Raw genomic sequence first — 21,697 nt, forward strand, 5'->3', positions numbered from 1 at the left:
AAAATACTATTTATGACCATGGCTCCATGATCATAAGCTGTAACTGCCATTTCTGTGCCTAAAACAGGAGTGTTTTGAACCATTGTTTTACCTCTCTCATTGGTAAGTTTCAATAGAAACTTGGGTCTACATCATGTGGTAAATTACCTAGAATAACCAATTTCTAATATTCTATTACATGTTTTACTCAGTCAGCCAATTAAATATTTTAAAAAGGCACCTTCTCTGAACAAACACCACAAAGCCATACATATTGAATAAAGCAATCTACATTTATTTGTACAACTTTGCCAAGATTGGAATGAGAGATAAATAGAAGGCACAACCATACGCTTTACAATACAAACTAAACCAGAAAAGTTTTTCTGCAATTTACAGTTTTAAAAAAAATTCACAATTCCAGAGGAAACGTGTCTTGATGTCAAGTATGTCAGAGTTAAATGTTTTAAAAGTCCCACTGTGAAAGAGATCCTCCAATGATGAAAACTAAAAGATTGTAGAGAAAAATGTTGATGACTCACATCTATTGTATTAGTCCACGTCTGATCTTAATAGCACAGCAGTTCTGAATAGGAACTGGCAGCTTTCTCCAGTTTACAGCATTGTAGCTTATTACCAACCATCTAGTAATCACATTGGTTCCGGTCCAAATGCACTATACCCTCCACAAACAAATAGGAGAATATTGTGCCACGTAGATAATGTTTTTAAAATTGCTGAGTGCTACATAACAAGTTTTTTCTGAAGATGGATGTCTGTGTAGAAGAAAAAAAAAAAAATGCAACCAGGTTTCCAATTTAAAAATTCTGCACCAAATTTCAGTCATTAAGGGCCAACACGTTCCCGGAGCAGCTGGGAGGCAGCAGGTACTAAAATCCAGTTCATAGTTGTTAGTCACCCCAATCCACTGCAGTCAGAATCGGTCTTCAAGCAGGAGATTCTGATTTTAAAATCCTTTTTAAAAACAAATAAAAATTTGGGTGTTTTGTGGGACGATGACTACTACACATGTCGAGAACAAAAAAAACAAAGGCCATTTTCTGTACTGAAAAAAATAAATCTGTACAGGTCGAAATCACATTCCAAAAACAAAGCTGCATCACAAGAGCATGAGAGAGAACATTAGTACCATCAGCTCACACCAATAGCCAGTGAAGGTACTCTCAGTGACGTGGGCCAGCGAAACGGGACTCTCCTTGTCCACCACCTCTTCCAGTTCCTGGTCCTGGTTTCTGCGTTAGGCCACCTCTGGATAGGCCACCCCGACCCTCACGATCCCGCATCATTCCACCGCCAAGTCCACCACGGGGTCCACCAGGTCCTCTTGGTCTATTTTCCCGTCGATCGTCACCTCTACGTTCACCTTCACGAATAGGTCGTGTTTTCTTCTCCTCCACATTTAGTCTCAGCTCCCCTCTGAATTTAATGGGCTGCAAGGGAGGAATGAAAAGCAGCCAATTGTGAAAATGTTTTTGTTTAATTCGTGCAACCAATGCCAGTTACTTAGCAGGCCATTTTGATGAGCAAAACACAGCCACAAATTTTGAAACAAGTATGAAATACTCAACACCAACCCATATTGCAAAGGAGTGTAACATTTAGGTTTCAGCCTGGCTCTGCACTTTTTTTTTCTTTTTTTAACTAAAGTTACGAAGCACTATTTGCTGCATTAAATTTTTTTTTAAATCTGCATTCTACAGTATCAAATTGTGAAATTAAGCACAAATGGATTAGGCTTCCTATAATTCCCTATTTTATAGCCTATGATAAAACCGTAGCTTTATTTTGGGATTAAAGAAACAAAATTAGTACTCAAAAATAACAGTGAAGCAAGCAAGTTCTGGCAATGCTGGAAGGGTGTTATTATTATTATTATTATACATTACCTTGCTGCTCAGGATCTTCTGAACAGGCTCAGGATCATCAAATACAACAAAACCAAAGTTGGGCAACTTTCCACCACTACTCTTAGTGTTAATGCGGAGCTCCACCACATTGCCATAACCTGCAAGGAAATAGATTGACAGATTGTTACATGCAATATAGTTTTGATTTCATTATGCATGTCATAAGTTCCAAAGGCACTATTCAATTCAGGTAATTAATTCTCTGTACTCTCTGGAATGATTAACTGCCAACACCAAACCGTACATATCTGGTTCTCTGTGGTCAACTTTAAAAATCTTAAGAACACAACCTACACCTTTAAATAAGTCTATTTTTGCTGCTCTGTGCATTTCAGATGGCACATGCTATTGTTACGGTATGCAGGATAGGCAAATATTTCAGATGCAAGGCAACAGCATTCAATAAGTTTAGTCTCAAGTAAATTTGTCCCAATTAATAAACAAACCCAATTTAATGCAAGTACCATTACTGTGCAGTGTCTGAAGCTGCCATTATCTAGAATAACGTTTTCAGTTCCGAAGACTATGGTTGAGACAGGGAATGTAACAAATATTCACCATATTGATCCCTTGGATGGTAGGTAGATATGGTGGTGACATTTTACCCAAAATTCTACGAATACTCAGCCATCATATATTCAACAATGAGATTGATAATTTAGCAACACAGCGTTAAATTATAGGTCAGCCAAAATTTCACTGAATGGTAGAACAAGCAAACGGGTTCAAATGGCCTACTCCTGCTTTCTTATGCTCTTATGTTTGCAATTAAAGACATTCGTCATATTGATGTGGAATTTTTCTCAACTGTCTTAGGAAACAAAGCATTCTTTTTTTATTTTTTTTTATTTATATTTTTATTATTATTGGAGATAAGTACATAGTCTATTACATCATTACTGTCTTACATTTTTAAAATGATAACATTGACAGTTATTATTACATTGTCTCCAATATTTTTTACATTTTTCTTCGTTTTTTTTATATAACTAGATAGAACTAAAAGGATAGGTGAAATAGAGGGAAAGAAGAGGGAAAGAGAGGGGGAAAATAAAAAAATAAAAAATAAAAAAAAAAATAAAAAAGGAGAGAGGGGTGAAAAAGGTAATTAAGGAAGAATGGAAAAGTTTGTTTAAGTTTAAAGACATCATTCGAGATATGTTCGTATATTTCAAAGTGTAGTATTTCATCCAATCTTTAGTCCGGGTGCTAGTCAGGTTCCTGTGCTGAACTATTCTGACCCTTTAAGTACTCAATAAAAGGAGACCATGTTCCAACGAATAATTCCTGTTTGTCCAACAGGGCAAGTCTAATTCTTTCCACGTTTAAGGTCTCCGTCATTTCTATAATCCACATTCTGATTGTGGGGGCCGTAGGGCCTTTCCAAAATTTTAGGATTAATTTGGAAACAAAGCATTCTATTAAATCTACGTAAGAATGACACTAGAACACATGGGTAAAATATTAAACCAATCAATAACTGCAATAGAAAATCCAAAAGTACCAAGCTCACATTACTAAAAATAGTAATGATGATGGATAATATGGAGGGATCAGTTTTTGCTAACCAAGGGAGTAAACAAGAGAAATTTAACACATCTAGGGAAGGCAGATGGAATTGGCGCCAGTGGTACAAAAATCACTTTCAGTGCAAGACTTGGGCAATTTTCTGTACATACGCTCTAGCATCAGTCAGCGCCTTTAAGGGAGTAATAAGTTTGAACAAATACAATAAACGCTGCGATTTAAGACTGCAAGCTACCTTTATTTTCTGTGTAGAATGTGAAGCTGCAGGCGACAAGGAAAGAACCAACCCAATAAGGATATTTTAAATAAATTCATTTCATAGCACACTATAATGAATTATAACTCAAACTTCCACAAACCTGTGAAGAATTCTTTTAGCTCAGTCTCATCAATATCATGGGGTAGGTTCCCAACAAATAACTGATGGCTGTCCGGGTATCGGATTGTGCGCCGTGGTTCTGTTTCACCCGTCTCATTTTCACTGCGACCTAAAATAAGAAAACTATCTTTCAAGACCTACAATCATCTCGCTGAGGACCTGTTAAAGTACGAAAATTACTAGGACAGTCCTGGACCCTCTACAAAATACTGAATACATTACTGGAACAATTAGTCCTGGACCCTCTACAAAATACTGAATACATTACTTGAACAATTAGTCCTGGAGTCCAAATAGCTTTTAAATGTTGTTACAGTATGTGACTCACCAACTGCATCTGGAGGCTCGTTCCATATACCCACCACCCTGGGAAAAGTTGCCCTTCTGATCTTTTTCCTCTCACCTTAAATCTATGACCTCTAACTCTCGATTCCCCTAGATAATGACTATGTGCATTCACCCTATTTTTTACTCCTCATGATTTTATACACCTTTATAAGATCATGTCACCGTTATAAGATCAGTCTCATGCCAACTTTTCCCTATAGCTCAGGCCATGGCAAAATCCTTGTACATCTCTGTACTTTTTTTTCCAGCTTTGGCATCTTTCCTATGTCCAAAAGCTGCACAAAATACTCCAAATGTGGCCTACCAACTGTAACCATAACATTTCCACTTCTATTCTCAATTCCCTTGACTGATGAAGGCCACGGTACCAAAAGCCTTTTCACCAACCTATCTACCTGCAACAAAAAAAAACAGTGCTGTGGGAAGTGATTCAGACTGAATTTCAGGGAATTGAACTGCTCTACAACACTCTACAGGGCCAGACACTTCCCTGGTTTACATTCCCAAAATGTAACAGCTCACTCTTATCTGAATTTGCCATTCCTCGGCCTATTCACCCAGCTGATCAAGATCCTGCTGCCATTCTTGATAACAATCTGCACCGTCTACAATGCATCATCTGCAAACTTAATGAGCAATATTCATCTTCCATTTTGGAAACACAAAATATCCCAAGCTTAACCCAACACGTGCAGTGTTTATGCAAATGAGCCGATAATTTAATATATGGCCAATTGCATGGCTCTGCTCAGTTGTCAGTTGTGGACACGTTCTCATCTACCAAGCGTAGCAGAGAAAATACCACATAAAATAAAGCATATTGTTACTGTGAAAATGCCTCCACAAAGGCAATGCAGTTCTTGCACTTGCTTAAGTGTTTTAAATAGACTAGTCTCATAGATAGATTGGTGAGGACTTGGTGGTGCAGGCTAGTAGGACCCTCAGGTATTACCAACACAAACATCACGTATAACAGAATTTTACCTGGCCTGGGGCCTCGTGGTGGCATACCTTGCCGTTCCCTAATCCTTTGATCACGAGGCCTAGGGGCTGGAATCTGTATTTCTGGTTTTGTCTCTGGCCGGGGCTGTAAATAAATAAAGAATTAACCAGCTGTTCTTCTCTACTAGTTAAAAATTTCTCAAAACCACGATTCAAAATCTACACAAGGGCTATTCTGCAACAATATAATTTACTCCAAAAAGTTACAAGACTATTTATTATAGAACTTTATTATAGTACTATTTTTCACAGAATCGACCCAAAACACTAACTCTCCACTGATGCTGCCTAACCCAGTGAATATTTACAGCATGTTCTGTGCAATTCAGACTTTTAAAATCTGCAATATTCCGATTTTCTATTTAGGAGCCAAATTTATAAATAATTTTCCAATGCAAACAATTCAGGGAAGATTAAGTATATAAATGCTATGAGACCTCAAGACTGTCAACCTCCTTCATAGCCATGCAGCCGAATAGTTTGGACTCTCCATTACTCAAGTAATTGAGCCGCAGCAGATACAATCAGTCTACATAACTAATTAAGTCGAGGGGAAACGTGCAACAAAATTATTGTTCGTTTACCAGAAAGCCCCACACAGTGAACATCAATTCAAGTCAAAACTGGACAGGCAATTCACATCGAACTGCAAGTGGAGTAAGCAAGCTACTATTCAATAACAAGTGCATATTTGCTTTATATTTTAACTTTATTCAGCATGTAACAATTACCTGCGGTGTAGGGGCTTTAACAACATGAGGTGGAATTCCAGTAGTGGGAACAATGCCACTAGGGGGCAGATTTTTACTTGTCACTGAAGCCCAGGAAAAAGTCTGTAAAGGAGAAATAAGATTCAATGAGAAATCATTCAAGATCGGATCAGTTAAAAAATACATAGTAAACCTTCCTGATTAATGGGCACCAAAATTTAATCTAAACAAACTATATTTTACAATTTATTCTCAAAAATTGAATAAAAGTTGAATAAATTCTACGTTTCTATTGGGGAGAAGGCAGGCACGGGTTATTGATTGGGGATGATTAGCCATGATCACAATGAATGGTGGCGCTGGCTGGAAGGGCCGAATGGCCTCCTCCTGCGCCTATTTTCTATGCTTCTAAAACATAAAATGTAATAGATAGAATGAAAACAAGTAAATCAGTGGATAATACAACTGGATACAGACATTCCATAACAAATACATTACAAGTAAAATGCTCCTACCCTGGAATCTTCTGTTACAACAGGTGCCGGGTCAGCAGGGGGAGGGGATGGAGATTTTACCACAGGCTCCTCAGTAACTTCCTCTTCCAAAATAGGCTCAGGTTTTACTTCCTCCACAGTTGGCTCCGGTTCTGGCTCCGATACAACAATATGCTCTTCCAAGGGCTCCTCTAAACCATTACTGTAATTGACAGTACAAGGAGTCAATACACAGCATATCTGGATACTTTTAAAATTAATTAACTGCACAACAACAGTCTCATTATAACTCAAGACATCCAGTCCAGGTAACATGTTGTGAATCTTTCTAGCTTAATCACATTCTTCCTATAGTGAGACAACCAGAAATGCACACAGTTGCATTCCAACATTTTGTACAACTGTAACATCACATTCCTGCTCAAACAATGCCTTGACCAATGAAGGTAAACATGCCTTGCGTTTTCCTCGCCATCCTATCTACTTACTGCATGTTCGCATTTCAGGGAACTATAAATTTGTACCACAGCATGTCTCCAAAGTTCTTACATTCACTGTGTGCCCCTTGCTCTGGTTTAAATTCCCAAAATGCAATACTTTACTCTTGTCCAAGTTGAATTCCATCTGCCATTCCTTTGCCCGCATCCAGAGAAGATTTATATCATATTATTATATCCTATTATAACCTTAGAAAAGGGGCCAATATAGACCCAAATGGTCCAATCTCTGACAGGACATTGCATTAATTCCAGAATTAGCCTGGTCAGTTTCCTCTGGATTGCTTCTTTTGCTACCATTCCTTGTTTAAGTATGAGGACCAATACTGATATTTGTTTTTTTTATCATGTGTACAACACAGTGAAAAAAAACTTTGTCTGCATGTTTTCTAGTCAAAACATTTTACCATATTTCCCGGCAATGAAGACACCCCCCCATTTTGAGTCGCTAAATTTTGCAAAAAGGGTGGTGGGACATAGAATTTCCCACGCTAAAAATAAATAAATAAAATGACAATTCAATTTGCCCAAGGCTTCCAGATCTCCTCCATTCTGAATGACCGAATGGGTGGGGGGGTGGAGGGCGACGGCACGTGGAGATGGTGTGAAAAATAGAGAGCACACCGGGACAAGTTGAGTCAGTTGCGATCTTATTGAATGACAATACTAGTTCAAGAAATCACTTGGGGGGGGGGGAAAGTTCCTTTCACAGCATGTGGGGAGTCTGGCCCGGGTCAGCACGGGAAGGAGCATTGAGAAGGAGGGGACCGGGGATCATGCCAGCAACTCACTCACCGCTGCGCTCCGGGCGTGGAGCCACCGCATTGTGTCCGGGGAGGGAAGTAGCTCGGATGGCTGCGAGCGGCCACTGTTCCTTAAAGTCCGACTGCCGCCTGGAGCAGGACATGGCCTCATTTGCTGTGCTGGGTGACACTGCATGGCATTCACTGGTCCGTGTCTTTCAATGACAGTGAGGGGACCAGCTCAAGAGCAAAGATCAGAGCGGAGCGGGACAGCGGGCGGTGGAGCTTACTCCTGTGTCAGCGCGAGTATGCCCTTTGATCGCCCCGACACAGGAGTAAGCTCCACTGCCCACTGTACTGTTATCCATCGCCCGCTGACCCTCTCCGCTCTATGATCCTTGCTCCGGTCTACATTGAAAGACACGGCATGAATGCCATGCAGTGTCACCCAGAGCAGCAAGTGATGCCATGTCCTGCTCCTGGCGGCAGTTGGAAATTTAAGGAATTAAAAGAAATTTAAGAATTTAAGGCGCTGTCCTTTTACAGCCGCTTCCCATCAGCTGCCAGCAATGAGGGATAGCCAAGTCTGTCTTTCTTGGCTAACAACCTAACCTTCGGCTTCCAAGACACAGGTAAATTTTCGTGCCTTATTTTTGGGTGAAAATAGCATCTTCATTGCCAGGAAATACGGTATATGCACAAGTACTATCAAGGCACACATAAAAACAACAGATAGTGTAGAGAGAATGAGTGCAGAATTTGACATTACAGCATTATAGAGATATAGTTAGAGACAGTTACTCAGAATTAGTGCACAGCATTCTAGGTGCAACTTGACCAACAGCAAGACTATAACGAAGCCCCGCTATTAAACTCCATCCCCTTTGCAATAAAAAATTATTGCAAACAGTAAATAAAGCAAAGTGGCATAATTCTCCTACTATACTACCAAAATGTTCTACATCTTTCCAAAATTATTTTGGCAATATGGAAAGAGAAATGCAATTAACTGCCATAAATTAACAGAACATAAACTTCCAAGAGAAGATCATGTATGCCAATAGTATTTCCGCTGACTGGATAGTTCACACCAAAAAGGTTTTTCACTACCTTGGTACATGTACCAACAAACTAAACTAATAATTAAACTTGTGAATTTCAATTATAAGAGAAAACAAAAAATATTTCTAAATCAAAATGATTTATTCTGTGAGCAAGGTAGCCCTCGCTGCACAATTCAATTTGATGACGGGGAAGGTAGAATGAGAATCCCAAACAGGCCAAACCAGAACTTGAAAGCATAGAAAAGCAAAGCGGAGACTACAAGACGCTGGAATCTTGAGCAAAAGTGTGCTGGAGGACTCAGTCTGAAGACGCGTGCAAATCCAATTTGTCAACTGTCCATTTCTCTTCACAAGACCCTGCCTGGCCCGTTGAGTTCCACCAGCATTTCTTTTTAAAAAGAGGATTGGATATTCCTTTACCTCACAGCTGGGTCATAGTACACTCCACTATCATCTTGGACAGCTTCTGGTGATGGCTGCTGTTCTTCCGGTTCCTCTACTTCTTCCTCAGACTCTGCAATAAACAAACCAGTCAGCAACATCTAGCAGCATTATACAAAGCCCCCAAAACATGTGCTCCAACAACCGTGTGTTCAATTCTGTTCATGCAATGTCTAGCTTGGATTACATCCTGAACTAGTCATTTGATTCAATTAAATATCAGAACTTTAATCCAAATTATAAAAACCAAGGTGATGCCGAATTAATGATGTTTAAACCTGATGAAAAACTAATCTTATTTACGCAAGGAATATGGTAATGCATGGACCATTGATCTTTGGAACATTTTCACCATGATTTCATTTTCAGTTCACAGGGAGCTCTTGTGCATGCAGTGGGTTGTCTCCTATGAGTGACTACCAATATACACCAACAATTGAAATGGAGCCACAATGAAAACACTAACTTAGGTGGTAAAAATTACATTAATGAGAAACTTTTTAATAAATCGGAACAAAACCAAGACCCATGATTAAAATGTGAAGCCAAGTGTTGTAAAAACAAGCCTGAAGGCTTTGTGTCTAAATGCAAGGAGCATTCGTAATAAGGTGGATGAGTTGAATGTGCAGATAGTTATTAATGAATATGATATAGTTGGGATCACGGAGACATGGCTCCAGGGTGACCAAGGCTGGGAGCTGAACATCCAGGGATATTCAATATTCAGGAGGGATAGACAGAAGGGAAAAGGAGGTGGTGTACCGTTGCTGGTCAGAGAGGAGATTAACGCAATAGAAAGGAAGGACATTAGCTTGGAGGATGTGGAATAGATATGGGTAGAGCTGCGAAAAACTAAGGGGCAGAAAACGCTAGTGGCAGTTGTGTACAGGCCATCTAACAGTAATAGTGGAGTTGGGGATGGCATCAAACAGGAAATTAGAAATGTGTGCAACAAAGGTAAAACAGTTATAATGGGTGACTTCAATCTACATATAGATTGGCTGAATCAAATTGGCAGGGGTGCTGAGGAAGAGGATTTATTGGAATGTATGTTGGATAGTTTTCGAAACCAAGATGTAGAGGAACCAACGAGAGAGCAGGCTATTCTAGACTGGGTATTGAGTAATGAGGAAGGGTTAGTTAGCAGTCTTGTTGTGCATGGCCCCTTGGGCAAAAGTGACCATAATATGGTTGAGTTCTTCATTAGGATGGAGAGTGACATTGTTAATTCAGAAACAAGGGTTCTGAACTTAAATAAAGGTAACTTTGAGGGTATGAGATGTGAATTGGCCAAGATAGACTAGCAATTGATTCTTACAGGGTTGACTGTGGATATGCAATGGAAGGCATTTAAAGGCCGTATGGATGAACAACAACAATGATTCATCCCAGTTTGGCAAAATAATAAATCAGGGAAGGTAGTGCATCCGTGGATAACAAGGGAAATAAGGGATAGTATCAAAACAAAAGATGAAACATACAAATTAGGCAGAAAAAGCAGCCTACCAGAGGATTGGGAGAAATTCAGTCCAGCAGAGGAGGACAAAGGGCTTAATTAGGAAAGGGAAAATAGAGTATGAAAGAAAACTGGCAGGGAACATGAAAACTGACTGCAAAAGCTTTTATAGATATATGAAGAGAAAAAGATTAGTTAAAACAAATGTAGGTCCTTTGCAGTCAGAAACAGGTGGAAGACATAGGAAGACATAAATAATCTGCCAGAAATAGCAGGGGACCGGGAGTCAAATGAGATGGAGGAACTGAGTGAAATCCAGGTTAGTCGGGAAGTGATGTTAGGTAAATTGAATGGATTAAAGACCGATAAATCCCCAGGGCCAGATAGGCTGCATCCCAGTGCTTCAGGAAGTAGCCCCAGAAATAGTGGATGCATTACTGATAATTTTTCAAAACCCTTTAGATTCCGGAGTAGTTCCTGAGGATTGGAGGGTAGCTAATGTAACCCCGCTTTTTAAAAAGGGAGGGAGAGAGAAAACAGGGAATTACAGACCAGTTAGTCTAAAATCAGTAGTGGGGAAAATGCTAGTCAGCTATTAAAGATGGGATAGCAGCACATTTGGAAAGTGGTGAAATCATTGGACAAAGTCAGCATGGATTTATGAAAGGTAAATCATGTCTGACGAATCTTACAGAATTTTTCGAGGATGTAACTAGTAGAGTGAATAAGGGAGAACCAGTGGATGTGTTATATCCGGACTTTCAGAAGGCTTTCGACAAGGTCCCACATAAGAGATTAGTATGCAAACTTAAAGCACACGGTATTGGGGGTTCAGTATTGATGTGGATAGAGAACTGGCTGGCAGACAGGAAGTAAAGAGTAGGAGGAAACGGGTCCTTTTCAGAATGGCAGGCAGTGACTAATGGAGTACCGCAAGGCTCAGTGCTGGGACCCCAGCTATTTACAATATATATTAATGATTTGGACGAGGGAATTGAATGCAACATCTCCAAGTTTGCGGATGACAAGAACCTGGGGAGCAGTGTCAGCTGTGAGGAGGATGCTAGGAGGCTGCAAGGTGACTTGGATAGGTTGGGTGAATGGGCAAATGCATGGCAGATGCAGTATAATGTGGATAAATGTTAGGTTATCCACTTCGGTGGCAAGAACAGGAAAGTAGACTATTATCTGAATGGTGGCCGATTAGGAAAAGGGGAGATGCAACGATGAGACCACACCTGAAGTATTGTGTACAGTTTTGGTCTCCTACTAATCTGAGGAAAGACATTCTTGCCATAGAGGGAGTACAGAGAAGGTTCACCAGACGGATTCCTGGGATGGCAGGACTTTCATACGAAGAAAGACTGGATAGACTCAGCTTGTACTCGCTAGAATTTAGAAGATTGAGGGGGGACCTTATAGAAACTTACAAAATTCTTAAGGGGTTGGACAGGCTAGATGCAGGAAGATTGTTCCCGATGTTGGGGTACTCCAGAACAAGGGGTCACAGTTTATGGATAAGGGGGAAGTCTTTTAGGACTGAGATGAGAAAAAAAAAATTCACTCAGAGAGTGGTGAATCTGTGGAATTCTCTGCCACAGAAAGTAGTTGAGGCCAGTTCATTGGCTATATTTAAGAGGGAGTTAGATGTGGCCCTTGTGGCTAAAGGGATCAGGGGGTATGGAGAGAAGGCAGGTACAGGATACGGAGTTGGATGATCAGCCATGATCATATTGAATGGCGGTGCAGGCTCGAACGACCGAATGGCCGACTCCTGCACCTATTTTCTATGTTTCTAAGACAGAGGAAAAGTGATTGAGTTCTATGGAATGAAACTAGAGATGGGGGAAAGGTTAAAAAGCAGGGGCAAAGGTAGTGATCTCCAGATTACTCTTAATGCCATGTGCAAATGAGTGTAGAGGTGGGAAGAGAGGACATATGAATGAGTGGCTGAGGAGTTCATACAAGGGACAGACATTCAGATTTTTGGACAAGGATCTCTTTTGGCACACGAGGGTTTGTGACTGAACTGGAGGGGCCCCAATATCCTGACGGCCATTTTGCAAATCTAATGCAATATCGAGGTAGGTGGGAAACAGAAGTTGATATAGAAGTCAACGATAGCTACTTCAGTCGATAGGATTGATTGGGAATGGCTAGGAGCAAAGAAAAATAGTTGGATTAAATTGTATTATATCAATGAAAGAGGCCTGACAGGTAAAGCAGACGAACTGAAGGTATGATCATGCAACTGGGATGCTATATCCACTACAGAAACCTGGTTAAGGGAGGGACAGGACTAGCAGCTTAATGTTTCAGGGTGCAGGTGCCACAGTAGAAAGAGGCAAGGGGTAAAAGAGGGGCAAGTTGATTTACTGAACATCATGGCAGTAGTTCCAGATGGCGTTATAGGATTGTCCAGTGAAACTATACAGCTGAGAAATAAAAAGTGGGTGGTCACCTGGTTAAGATTGCACTAAACGAGAATTAGAAGAATAGATATGCTGGGAGACTGCAGACTGCTACAAGACTACTAGGGTCATTCATTGCCACCGACAGTGGAGGCCAAGTCATAAGGTATGTTTAAAGCAGCGATTGACACGCTCTTGATTAATAATGATTACAAAGGTTACAGGGAGAAGGCAGGAGAATGGGGTTGAGGGGGAATAAAGGAGCAAATGGTGAGGCAAACTCGATAGGCCGAATGTCCCAATTCTGCCCCATGTCTTATAGATTTTAACTTTCCCCAATATAGACTGGGACCGCCATATTGCCAAGGGCTAAGATGGAGTGGAATTTGTCATTTATTCAAGACAGTTTCCTCAGGCTACGGGAGGGAGGGGACAAAGCTTGACCAACTCTTAGGAAATTGGCAAGACAAGTGATTGAAGTATCAGTGGGTAAGCACTTTGGGACAAGTGACCACAATTCTATTAACTTCAAAATAGTTATAACATAGCATAGGAACAAGGCCTTTGGCACACGATGTCCGCTCCAAACATGATGCCGTTAAAATAATATCTGCCTGCAGGTGATCTATATCCCATTATTTCCTGCATATCCATGTGTCTATCCAAAAACCTCTTAAATGTCACTCAGTGTAAAATTAAGCTTATCCCTCACATCTCCTTTAAACTTTGGTCTTCTTACCCTAAAGCTAGGCCTTCATCTTTGAAAGTTCCACCCTGGGTAAATGGTTCTGACTGTCTATCATAGCACCATCGGGGCTAACCCTGACCTTCCCATCAATGCTGACTTGAACAATCTGCCCAACTTGCACCTGTAGTCCCACAAACCCTTCTGGTCTTTAGTCAAATCACTGGAAGACTTTGACTCCAAGACTGAGTGGCGCAGAGCCTGGAAAGATGCCAACACCAACAAAGGAAAGGTCATCACAGTCCCCACAGTGACACCATTGGGATTTAACCTCCATCGCAAGTAATGGCTAACCCAGAACGGAATCCTCACCCTCCATGCAAGAACAGCCCATCACCTGCATAAGTGGGGGATGACAGACAGCCCTGCTTGCGACTGCGGACTTGCAGACGAGGCCATTCCACACATCGTTCACTGAGGCTTTTCCCTGGTGGCATCAAAGCCATCTACTCAGTATCTGATGCTGTCCTGGCCTGGATGTCTACCCTTGATCTACAACTTTAGGCTGTGCACGCCATACTCAAGAAGGCGACATGCCTCTCATAATTTTATATATTTCTATCAGTTCTTCCCTCAGCCTGAGAAAACAAACCTCTGCTTATAGCTAATACCTTCTAATCCAGCAGAATCCTGATAAACCTCCTTTGTACTTTCTCCAAAGCCTCCACATTCCTTCTGTAATTCATCCATCCATTTTTCCACAAGTTTTAAACTGGTGCAAGGCCAACTTTGATGGTATTATAGGCAGGAAATTGCAAAAGTTTGCATATGTTCCATGCAGGGAGACATAAGCCCAGAAAGTAGGAGGCTTTTAAAAGTGTGACAGCAGGAGTGGAGGGCATGTATCTGTTAGAGGGATGTGCAAGGGAATTAGAACTTAAGTAAGGACTCCTGGAAGATGATAGAAATTGAAGCTCTGGTCAGAAAAAGGAGACATGGGTCAGGTATAGGCAAATGGGATTGAATGTATCCGTGAAGGATTAAGGGTGGATTGAGGAGCAAACTGAAGGAAGAAATTAGGAAGGTAAAAAGAGGACATGAGATAAGTCTGGTAGATCAAGATTCAGGAGAATCCAAAAGTGATTTTAAGTATATTAAGTGAAATGGGGTAACTAGAATGAACAGGGCTATTCAAAAACAAACAAAAAAATCACTGGAGTAACAGAGGGGGTCACGCAACACCTCTGGAAAACATGGATAAGTGGCGTTTCACATTCTACATAAAAGGCTGGATTAACTCAGCAGGTCAGACAGCCTTCTTCTGAAGGATCTTCACCTGAAACATTGCCCATCCATATCCTCCAGAGATGCTGCCTAGCCGGCTGAGTTACTCCAGCACTATGCAAGCTTCCATCAGCTGTGGTTCCTTGTGTTTAAATCGTCATTCTTGGGTAGCCCCATTTACCTACATTTGGCCCATTTCCCTCTAAATCCTTCCTATCCATACATCTGTCCAAATAGGTTTAGAACGTTGGAATTGCACCTGTTGGCTTCTATAGCTACTTGTGAGGAGAGGAAACTCCCCCAAGGACGAAATACCCATCTCTGCATATCTGAGAAAATGACACATATACTAAACTGGAATCCTGATAAATTATTAATATTCTATATTAGTTGTCTTTTATTTACCCATAGATACTGACACATATGACAAGTGCTTGCAGCTTTCTCTGCATTTAGTTGAAATTTAGGATGTTCATATACTTCATACAGGCTAAATCTTCCATATAGTGTAGTATTAGGACCATAGTTAAGACAATAACTATTATCGGCTTGGGACAACTCCCCTGATTGGCCAACGTAATCCCAACATTTTTAAAGGAGGAATTTTAAAAATGTGGTGCAAACACTTTGAAAGTATCACCAGGGTTAGAAAGTCAATGTGGGCTTTATACAAGGGAATGTGCTTGACAAAGCTTTTGAAATTTTATTTTGAGGTTATAACTGGCTGCATAAAGGACAGTCAAAGTACATTGTATTTTTGAATTTTTAGAAGGCCTTCGATAAAGTCCCACTTAAGAGGTTTATGTGCAAAATTAGAGCACACAAGATTGTGGGTAATATAATGGCATAGGTTGATAGTTGATAAAGTATACAAGGTGTAGAATAAATTGGACTTACAACGAGGCAGTTGATCACTAGTGGGGCTCTGCAGGGACCGATGCTTGGGCCACAGCTATTAACAATATATCTTAATTGGTTGAAAGTAATTATGTCCAAGATTGCTGATGACACAAAAACTGGGTGGGAATGTTTTGATGAGGATGCAAAAGTGATTTGACAAGCTTAGCATCAGGGATATATATGTGAAGTTATCCACTTTGGTACAGAAATAATGGCAGACTTATTTAAATGGTGATGGAATGGGAAATGTTGATGTAAACAGCAATCAATGAAAGCAAAACATGCACATGAAGCAAGCGCATGAAGTGACATATCTTGAGGAGATATATCGATTGAATATATCAATTATATATTGAAGTGATATTAATCTTATTGCAATGGGGTTTGAATAGAGGAGCAAGGATATCTTGTTACAAGGATCTTGCTACAATTACCAAGGTCTGGTAGAGGACATACCAAGATTATTGAATGTCCCTTTGATCGAACGCCAACATTTTTACACATAAGGAATGTAGTAAAGGCTCAAATGGTTGCTGTACGAAGATAAATCAAAGCAGCATTTGATTGAGCATGGCATCAAGGTGCTCTGGCTAAACTTGAGTCAATAGGAACCTGGGAAAATCCTCCGCTGATTGGAATTATACCTAGCCCAAAGTAAGATGATTGTGATGGATGAAGGTCACTCATCTCAGACACAAGCCATCTTCACAGGACCTCATCAGGGTACTCTTTGACATACACCATCCTTGAACCAATTGTTTCATCAATTACTTTCCTTTAATTGCAAGGTTAGAAGTAGGGATTGCAATGTTCATTTAGGCCTCCTAACTCCCTCTAGCATATGCACAATTTACAAAACTCAAGTTAAGACTGTAATGGACTTAGTTGGATGAATGCAGCTACCTCACTCAAGAAGCTCGACACCATACAGGACATAGCATCCCATCTATAACTCCACACAGTAGAAACAGTTTGTGTACCTGCAGGATGCACAGCAGCAACTCACCATGACTACCTAAACAGGAACTTCCTAACCCACATCTTTATCGGATAGAAAGACAAAGGCTGCAAAAGCAGGGGAACACCACCAGCTGAACGTTGCCCTCCAAGCCACACACACCGTGGAAATATATCACTGTTCATTCAGACACTGGGTCAAAATCCTGGAACTCCCTCCCTGAGAGCATCATGGATATACACCCCACCTCAAGAACAGCAGCAGCCCAAAACATTCAAGGGCAACAAATATTGCCAGTCTGTGAAGCTCATACCCTCCGTAAATATTAATAAACAAAAATTGATTTGACTATTGTATTCAGTAATCTTTAACATGAGGAAATATCATAAAAGAAATACAACATTCTGACAGGGACTGGACATGTTAGGATGAAGGACCAATCAGTCTCTGGACATGGAGGATGACATCTGGGGCTGAGGAGGAAAACTTTCATCAGTCAGGGGATGGTGCACATGTGGAATTCCCTACCACAGTTGTGATGGCCAAGATGCTGAATAAATTTGAAGAGATCGACAGAAAAACTTCCAAACACAACGTTATGGGAAGAGCACAGAAATATGGTCTTGAGAGGGAGGTTTAGTCATAATCATATTGAATGGTGAACTAGATTTGAAGGACTGTATGACCTCCTCTAGTTCTTATTTTTTTATGTGGACTGCAAAGCTCTAATCAGCCACTTGCTGGAGATCAGATGACATATCAAAACACTCCACTGGATTCGTCATTGGGCGATTTCCCATCGCACAGCTCTTTCCTCATCATACAGATTTGAAGGAGCAGATGCACCTTGTATTTGATTCTTACGATTTAAGTCTTTTCAATGGTTTGGTAATCTTCATTAACAACAGCCAAGTTTATCATATATTTTTATTTCTTTATATTGAAGTTATTTGCAGTAACCGAGTATACAGTAAAACATAATCTGATGCCCTTAGGACATTAGTGATGCAAAACTAGTAGACTTTCTAAAAGTTTGGATCTTATCATGGACATAACTAGGATACTTTAAATTCACTTTAAGCTTTTCCACAGTATAATACATTTTCCAATGGTCCCAGTGAATTTAAAGGCAGTATGAGAGACGGGACCCTAGTGCGTTTAGAGGGACTGCGGGGAAAATCTTGTGACTTACATGCAAAGCAGTGGGATATCCAAACAAAATGAACAGTGGATTATCAGGAGGTACACAAAAATGCTGGAGAAACTCAGCGGGTGCAGCAGCATCTATGGAGCGAAGGAAATAAGCGACGTTTCAGGCCGAAACCCTTCTTCAGACTGATGGGGGGGGGGGGGGGGAGAAGGAAGGGAAAAAGGGAGGAGGAGGAGCCCGAGGGCAGGGGGGGGGGGGGGGGGGATGGGGGGAGGGGGGGGGGAGAGGGTCAGGGTTTTGCTATTTCTTCAACAAATTTAATTCTGACATGAATGAATGCAAATCATTGAAATCTATTTAAACCCTTTAAATTTCAGAATATTAGAAATGTTTATCAGTAAAACATGGTTTTGATAGCAGCAAGGTTTCCTTTTGGACAAAAAGCAAGGCCAGGTTATGGACAATCTTGAATATTAAATCTTTAATGTCACATCGCAGAAAGGCGAGACATTTGTTGAATGCAAAGAAGTAAGTTTATTGGCCAAGTATTCATACAAGGAATTTGCCTTGGTGCTCCGCACACAAGTAACAACATAACATAGTGACAGTTACGAATGACACGGAAAACACTAAACATTAATAATAATAAAACATTAATGATAAAACACCATTGATCAAGCATGTGAACCAACCAAATACCAGATCAAAGTGAGGTTACAGATTTTTGGCTGTTGAGTGGAGCAACTACTCGTGGATAAAAACTGTTTTTATGTCAGGCTGTGGCAGCTTTGACAGACGACGGAAGTGATTCAGAAGGGAGTGGAAATCAAGAGGATTAAACGGTTAAAGGGAGATGGAGGTGGTCACAGAAAGGCTTGAGATCAGAAAGAACGAAAAAGCCCAAATATAAAACTTGATCACATGGATCAGTGCGGACAGCTTTGCAGAACCATCATAGAGCATTAAACAAACTGATCCAAACGAGAGGATGCAAATGATAAACTTCATTGGTCGAAGTGCACGGAAAACCACCAATCATCCAACATTAAAATATTCCAAATTATTTAAAAAAATCAAAACCTGGCCTATTAAAACTAACCATAGTCTGCAACACAAAGCTTTCCGACATTAGGATCTCAATTTTTAACTGGACACAACTCCAGTAAATACATTCAAAAATACAAGTAAATGTACAAATATCCAGATATTTTACAGATATTCAACTGCCTTTCAGTAGACCAACAAACTACAAATTAAAAGTGCAGTGAAGGCAAAACTCATTTTCTTGGCCAAGGAAAGTGTGACTGAATTTGGTCACCGCTGACCAGAGAAATTATTAAAGTAGGTTTGCTCACCTTCAGGAGGCTCAGTATCCGAATCCCCAAAGACTTCATCTTGATAGCGGAAAATATCATTGTGAACATAAAATTTGTTTGCAACTGAACCCTGTCAAGACAAAAAAGGAAACAGTAAAAAAATATTTTCTCATCTTTGTGAGGTCATCATTGTACTTATTGTATATGCAGTGCCCTCCATAATGTTTGGGACAGAGACCCATCATTTATTTGCCTCTGTACTACACAATTTGAGATCTGTAATAGAAAAAATAAAATCACATGTGCACATTTTCAGATTTTATTAAAGGGTATTTTTTATACAGTTTGGTTTCACCATTTAGAAATTACAGCTGTGTTTATACATAGTCCCCCCCATTTCAGGGCCCCATAATGTTTGGGACATAGCTTCACAGGTGTTTGTCAAGTCAAGTCAAGTTTATTTGTCACATACACATACGAGATGTGCAGTGAAATGAAAGTGGCAATGCTCGCGGACTTTTGTGCAAAAGCCAAACAACCAAACAAACTATAAACACAATCATAACACACATATTCTTTTACATAATAATGAAAGGAAAAACGTTCAGTAGAGTTAGTCGCTGGTGAGATGGGCGTTTACAGTCCGAATGGCCTCTGGGAAGAAACTCCTTCTCAACCTCTCCGTTCTCACCGTATGGCAACGGAGGAGTTTGCCTGACCGTAGCAGCTGGAACAGTCCGTTGCAGGGGTGGAAGGGGTCTCTCATGATATTGTTGGCTCTGGAGTTGCACCTCCTCATGTATAGTTCCTGCAGGGGGGCAAGTGAAGTTACCATAGTGCGTTCGGCCGAATGCACTACTCTTTGCAGAGCCTTCTTGTCCTTGGCAGAGCAATTCCCAAACCAGATGGTAATGTTCCCGGACAAGATGCTTTCCACCACCGCTGAGTAGAAGCACTGGAGGATCCTCGGAGACATTCTGAATTTCCTCAATTGCCTGAGGTGGTAAAGGCGTTGCCTTGCCTTACTCACGAGTGCTGAGGCGTGTGATGCCCATGTTATATCCTCGGAGATGTGGACTCCCAGATATTTAAAACAGTTCACCCTATCCACAGGATCCCCATTTATCCTCAATGGAGTGTACGTCCTCGGATGATGTGCCCTCCTAAAGTCCACGATCAGCTCCTTCGTTTTTTTTGATGTTCAAGAGGAGGCTGTTATCGTGGCACCAGAGTGCTAGACCAGCCACCTCCTCCCGGTAGGCCTTCTCGTCGTTGTCTGAGATCAGGCCCACCACCACAGTGTCATCAACAAACTTAATTATTGAGTTGGAGCTGAACCTAGCCACACAGTCATGTGTGTACAGGGAGTACAATAGGGGGCTGAGGACGCAACCCTGGGGCGATCCTGTGCTCAGGGTGAGGGACTTCGATGTATTCCCTCCCATCTTGACTACCTGGGGCCTGGCGGTGAGAAAGTCCAGGACCCAGGCACACAGGGAGGTGTTGAGCCCCAATTCCATTAGCTTCCCGGCCAGTCTGGTGGGGACTATCGTGTTGAGGACTGAACTGTAGTCTATGAACAGCATCCTCATGTAGCCCCCCTTCTGGCTGTCCAGATGGGAGAGAGCGGTGTGCAAGACCTGGGAGACCTGTTCACCAAGTGGATCTGTTTGGACGGTATGCAAACTGCAACGGGCCCATGTTCCGAGGGAGGAAGACGCAGATGTGTTTCTTCACCAGCCTCTCAAAGCATTTGACTACCGGACGGTAGTCATTCAGACAGGCTGGGGAGGCATTTTTTGGTACCGATACAATGATGGATTTTTTGAAGCAGGCCGGGACCACGGACTTGTCCAGGGAGAGGTTGAATAATGTAGTGAGCACTGGACCTTGCTGCGTAGCACAGGACTTGAGTACTCGCCCCGAGATGCCATCTTTCTGCAGCTTTCTCGTGTTCACCCGTGTCAGAGCCCTCCTCACGTTGTGCTCGGACAGCGAGGATGTGTGCACATACCTCCCTTCAGCTTCGGTAGCCAGCCCGCTGGTGGTATTGTCGATAGCCGGCAGACTTGGAGTGGTGTTGCCCTTCTCGAAACGAGCGTAAAAGGGAGGTGCCGGCACTTGCGGATGAGGGAGGGGTGCTCCGGTAGTTGGTTACAATCCGTAGCCCCAGCCATAGGCTTCTGGTGTCCTGTTGCTCCATCTGTAACTCCACCTTGTCTCTGTACCTTCTCGTTGCGTTCTTCACCGCCCTGTAATTGCTCAGGTGTGTTTAAATGCCTCCTTAATGCAGGTATAAGAGAGCTCTCAGCACCTAGTCTTTCCTCCAGTCTTTCCATCACCTTTGGAAACTTTTATTGGTTTATCAACATGAGGACCAAAGTTGTGCCAATGAAAGTCAAAGAAGCAATTATGAGTGTGAAAC

At 41.3% G+C, this 21,697-nt stretch overlaps 1 protein-coding gene across 2 annotated transcripts in view; it reads right to left on the reverse strand.

The window, feature by feature from the left end:
- Positions 1-253: 253 nt before the first annotated feature.
- g3bp1 (GTPase activating protein (SH3 domain) binding protein 1) overlaps positions 254-21,697 on the reverse strand; it is a 31,798-nt gene continuing 10,354 nt past the window's right edge. Inside the window, exons 5-12 of one of the 2 annotated variants that reach the window (XM_055642659.1) lie at positions 19,312-19,402; positions 9,092-9,185; positions 6,389-6,569; positions 5,895-5,996; positions 5,173-5,248; positions 3,794-3,922; positions 1,887-2,005; positions 254-1,430 (exon numbers count right to left, since the gene is read on the reverse strand). In XM_055642659.1, the coding sequence (XP_055498634.1) occupies positions 1,164-1,430; positions 1,887-2,005; positions 3,794-3,922; positions 5,173-5,248; positions 5,895-5,996; positions 6,389-6,569; positions 9,092-9,185; positions 19,312-19,402 (1,059 nt within the window). In that variant the 3' untranslated portion in view covers positions 254-1,163. Of the gene's footprint in view, positions 1,431-1,886; positions 2,006-3,793; positions 3,923-5,145; positions 5,249-5,894; positions 5,997-6,388; positions 6,570-9,091; positions 9,186-19,311; positions 19,403-21,697 lie in introns of both variants that reach the window. The other variant, XM_055642658.1, reaches the window with a different exon arrangement.

The sequence above is a fragment of the Leucoraja erinacea genome, chromosome 11 (genome assembly GCF_028641065.1).
Source record: "Leucoraja erinacea ecotype New England chromosome 11, Leri_hhj_1, whole genome shotgun sequence".
NCBI classification, from domain to species: Eukaryota; Metazoa; Chordata; class Chondrichthyes; order Rajiformes; family Rajidae; genus Leucoraja; species Leucoraja erinaceus.